This window comes from Phalangium opilio, unplaced genomic scaffold (genome assembly GCF_054372755.1).
Source record: "Phalangium opilio isolate 3A_F unplaced genomic scaffold, DU_Popi_V2 ptg000077l_1, whole genome shotgun sequence".
In the NCBI taxonomy this organism is placed as follows: Eukaryota; Metazoa; Arthropoda; class Arachnida; order Opiliones; family Phalangiidae; genus Phalangium; species Phalangium opilio.
In genome coordinates this window covers 9,234,582-9,238,133 of record NW_028324185.1, presented here as the reverse complement: position 1 = coordinate 9,238,133, position 3,552 = coordinate 9,234,582, and the positions used below count along the sequence as shown (strand labels likewise).

Genomic DNA, 3,552 nt, shown 5'->3' with positions numbered 1-3,552 from the left:
TTGCTAATTTTTTCTGCCCTATGCTTTTGAGACGTATCCCTAGAGAAATAGCGTTGGGATACAATAAGACACCTCAAGCGGGAAAAACATGGAAGGTAGCGGAATTGATGACGTTTATAAAAGAAGATTTAGTGAGCAGGGAGCGTACGTATAGAATCTTAAATCAAAGCGAATTTGAAAGAGTAGAATCGGATAAAATTAGAAGTCAGAAGCCTAGCAGTTATAAGAAGCTTTCAACGACCGCCACACTAACCACATCAGTTGAATCGTAATTAAAAGGCTGTGTTTTTTGCGAAAAAGATCATAAGCCCGAAGATTGTAAAAATTTTGTTTTGGAAGAGAAAAAAGAGATTCTCAAGAAGAAACGAAAATGTTATAGATGTCTCAAGGGTGACCATATTTCAAAATATTGTAGAGGCAGGGTAGAATGTAAAACCTGTAGTCGACGTCACGACTCAGCTATGTGTGAAAACAGCGAGCGAAAGGAGAGAGAAAAGAGCGAAGCTGACCAGAGGGACATCGTAGAGGCAAGCCAAGTTAACGTTTCGGTAGTTAACCCCCATCACAAAGCGGGAGGAAAAATTCTCCTACAAACAGCCAAAGTAATGGTTAAAGGTAGCAAAGATATGGCAGTCACCCGATGTTTGATTGATGGAGGGAGTCAGAGAACTTTTATAAAAACAGCGATTTCAAGAAAACTAGGACTCGTAACAAAAGGAGAAGAAAACTTGAAATTACAAGTTTTTGGAAATAAGGATTCAGTCACTGTTAAAGCTAAGAGAGTTGAACTAACGTTACAGAGCTTGATAAGCGGAAAGAAAATTACCTTAGAAGTACTGGAATCTCCAGAAATTAGTTCAGCTATGATACAAGTACCTAGCGAGCCTTTAAAGCGAAAACTCTTAGAAAAGAATTTATTCCTAGCCGATGACATCGATCAACAAGAAGGCCATGATCAGAAGGAAATAGAGATACTGATCGGTTCAGATTACTACTGGCAAGTTATGAAGGTCGTTTAGAAAGACTTAATGAATCTCTAGTAGCTATGGAAAGATTATTTGGATGGGTCGTTCAAGGTCCTACCATCGCTACCACTTCAAACCTTACGCTTTTTCTTTCTTCTGCAAGCGTTAATCTACTTAACGTCATGAACGTAATTACTCAAGAAGCGGAAATTATTGATGTCAAGGCCCTTTGGGAATTCGAGACTATTGGGATTCAGGACTCGACAGATACGAAGTTAAACTTCCATGGATTGATGAAATACCAAATCTAGCGAACAACGAAGCCTTAGCGAAAAGAAGGTTTAATAATCTAATGATGAGATTTCAACGTGATCCAGAGTTATTCGAAAAGTATCAAGCGGTCTTTCAAGATTATGAAAGTAAAGGAATCATTGAACGAGTAACGGAAGACACTGACAATTCAGGTTCGACGTACTATCTCCCACACCAGCCAATCGTCAAGGCAGAGAGAAAAACAACAAAAGTTCGCCCAGTATTTGATGGTTCTTCTCATGAAAAGGGAGAGAAGTCACTTAACGAATGTTTACTATCAGGCCCGAACTTGAATCTGGAAGTATTTGACGTCCTAGTTAGATTCCGCACAAAAAATGTTGCCGTAATAGCAGCCATTAGTCAAGCTTTTCTCCAAATTAGTATTGCGGAAGAAGATCGAAACGCTATAAGATTTCTTTGGCTACAAGAACCGAACAAGCTAGAGTCAGACCCGAAATTTCAAACGTACAGGTTCACAAGAGTATTATTTGGACTTACGTCTAGCCCTTATCATTTAGCGGCAACCATAAGGCATCACCTGAACCAATTTGAAGAAGTGTACCCAGAAACTTGCGTATTAGTCAGCAAGGACTTATACGTAGATGACCTGACATCTGGCGACAAAGATGACTCTGCAGCTTACAAGCTAGCGTGCGAATCCAAGAAAATTCTAGCGAAAGGAGGATTTCAATTACGTAAATGGTTAACTAACTCGCAAGGGTTATGCCAAAGATTAAACGAAGAGAACTTCAACGAAAACGAAGAAGAAGCATGGTCCAGTAAGACCATTTTGCCCAACGCATCGCCATCTACTAAAATCCTTGGAATGTCGTGGAACCAAGATACAGATCTATTTGGTTTCGAAATTGAACCAATACTAGCACTAGTACTGGAGTCTAAAGACACGAAAAGAAGCGTTCTATCCTTTTCAGCGAGAATCTTTGATCCACTCGGATTTATAACGCCTTACATAATCAGAGTGAAGATTCTATTCCAATTATTGTGGGTGGAAGGAGTCAATTGGGATGATGAGATAGAGAAGTTTAACAAAGAACTCTTTAAAATATGGAAGACTTGGTCATCTGAACTCATGGACTTGCGATTAATCAGCGTTCCCCGACTATACGCCTCACCCTCAAATGGAAAAAGTTATCGAAACTCAAATTCACTGCTTTTCTGATGCGTCAGTTTCATATTTAAGAGTTACTTTAAGCTGTGGGAAAATCTCGAATCAACTAATCACGTCCAAGTCGAGAGTGGCTCCTTTGAAGAAACTTCGAATACCTAAACTAGAACTTATGGCAGCGTTAATTGGCGCGAGGTTGACCAATCGAGTCAGACAAATCTTAGACATACCACAAGAAAATATATTTATTTGGTCAGACTCACAAGTAACACTTCATTGGATTCGTGGCGTTTCAAGGAAATGGAAACCCTTTGTTGCAAATCGCGTTGATGAGATTCAGAGCCACTCAAATCCAAATTCGTGGAATTACTGCCCTGGCAAAGGAAATCCAGCTGACATATTAACGAGAGGAATTTCCGTTGCTGAATTAAACAAAAGCGATCTATGGTCCATCGTGGATAATCCAAGAGAAAAGGGATTTGTCGGACAAACAAATTCACGAATTTGAAGAACAAGAATAAGAACTCGAAGAAATTTATCTTGAAAAAGGAAAGCGATACCAAGAGGTCATAATTATGAAAAGCGGCGTAGTAGAAAAGTCAAAATCTATCCTTGACATCAAAAGATACAGCAAATTGGATAGAGTTTTACGCGTAACCGCATGGTCGTTTAGATTCAACAGAAATTCTCGCAATCCAGCTGAACGAGATTTAAATCTAACAGCAAAGGACATGACTCCTCTAACCACGGAAGAAATAAAAGAAGCGCAGGAATATTGGATTCGTCAAGCTCAAAGAGAAAACTATTGGCAAGAACTTGAAGACCTCAAAGACTGAGGAATTGTAGGGAAAACGTCTAGTCTCCTACAATTAAACCCTTTTCTCGATGAGAAAGACATCATTAGGGTAGGAGCAGGAGCAGGAGCAGATGACAAAGGAGTCTCGGACGCTAGCTTCCATAATGTAGAGGGCAATGGGATCCGCGAACGTCACGGTTATTAACCAAAATCATTACGCCAGTGCCACCTCTCGTAGGAAATTTGAGCTTTATTTTCCAACCAATAGCGTGGCTGCAAAGTCTCGAAAGGAGATCTGGGAAATCGCGTCTGGAGCCTCTCTTTAAAAATACGTATCGTCTGCTTATAATTAG

General features: G+C 39.9%; 1 protein-coding gene across 1 annotated transcript; it reads left to right on the top strand.

Moving 5' to 3' along the window:
* Window positions 1-1,320: 1,320 nt before the first annotated feature.
* On the top strand, window positions 1,321-2,457 carry LOC149657617 (uncharacterized). Its single transcript, XM_089844722.1, has one exon. The coding sequence runs from the start codon at window positions 1,321-1,323 to the stop codon at window positions 2,455-2,457; it is 1,137 nt and encodes a 378-aa protein (XP_089700848.1).
* Window positions 2,458-3,552: the final 1,095 nt, after the last annotated feature.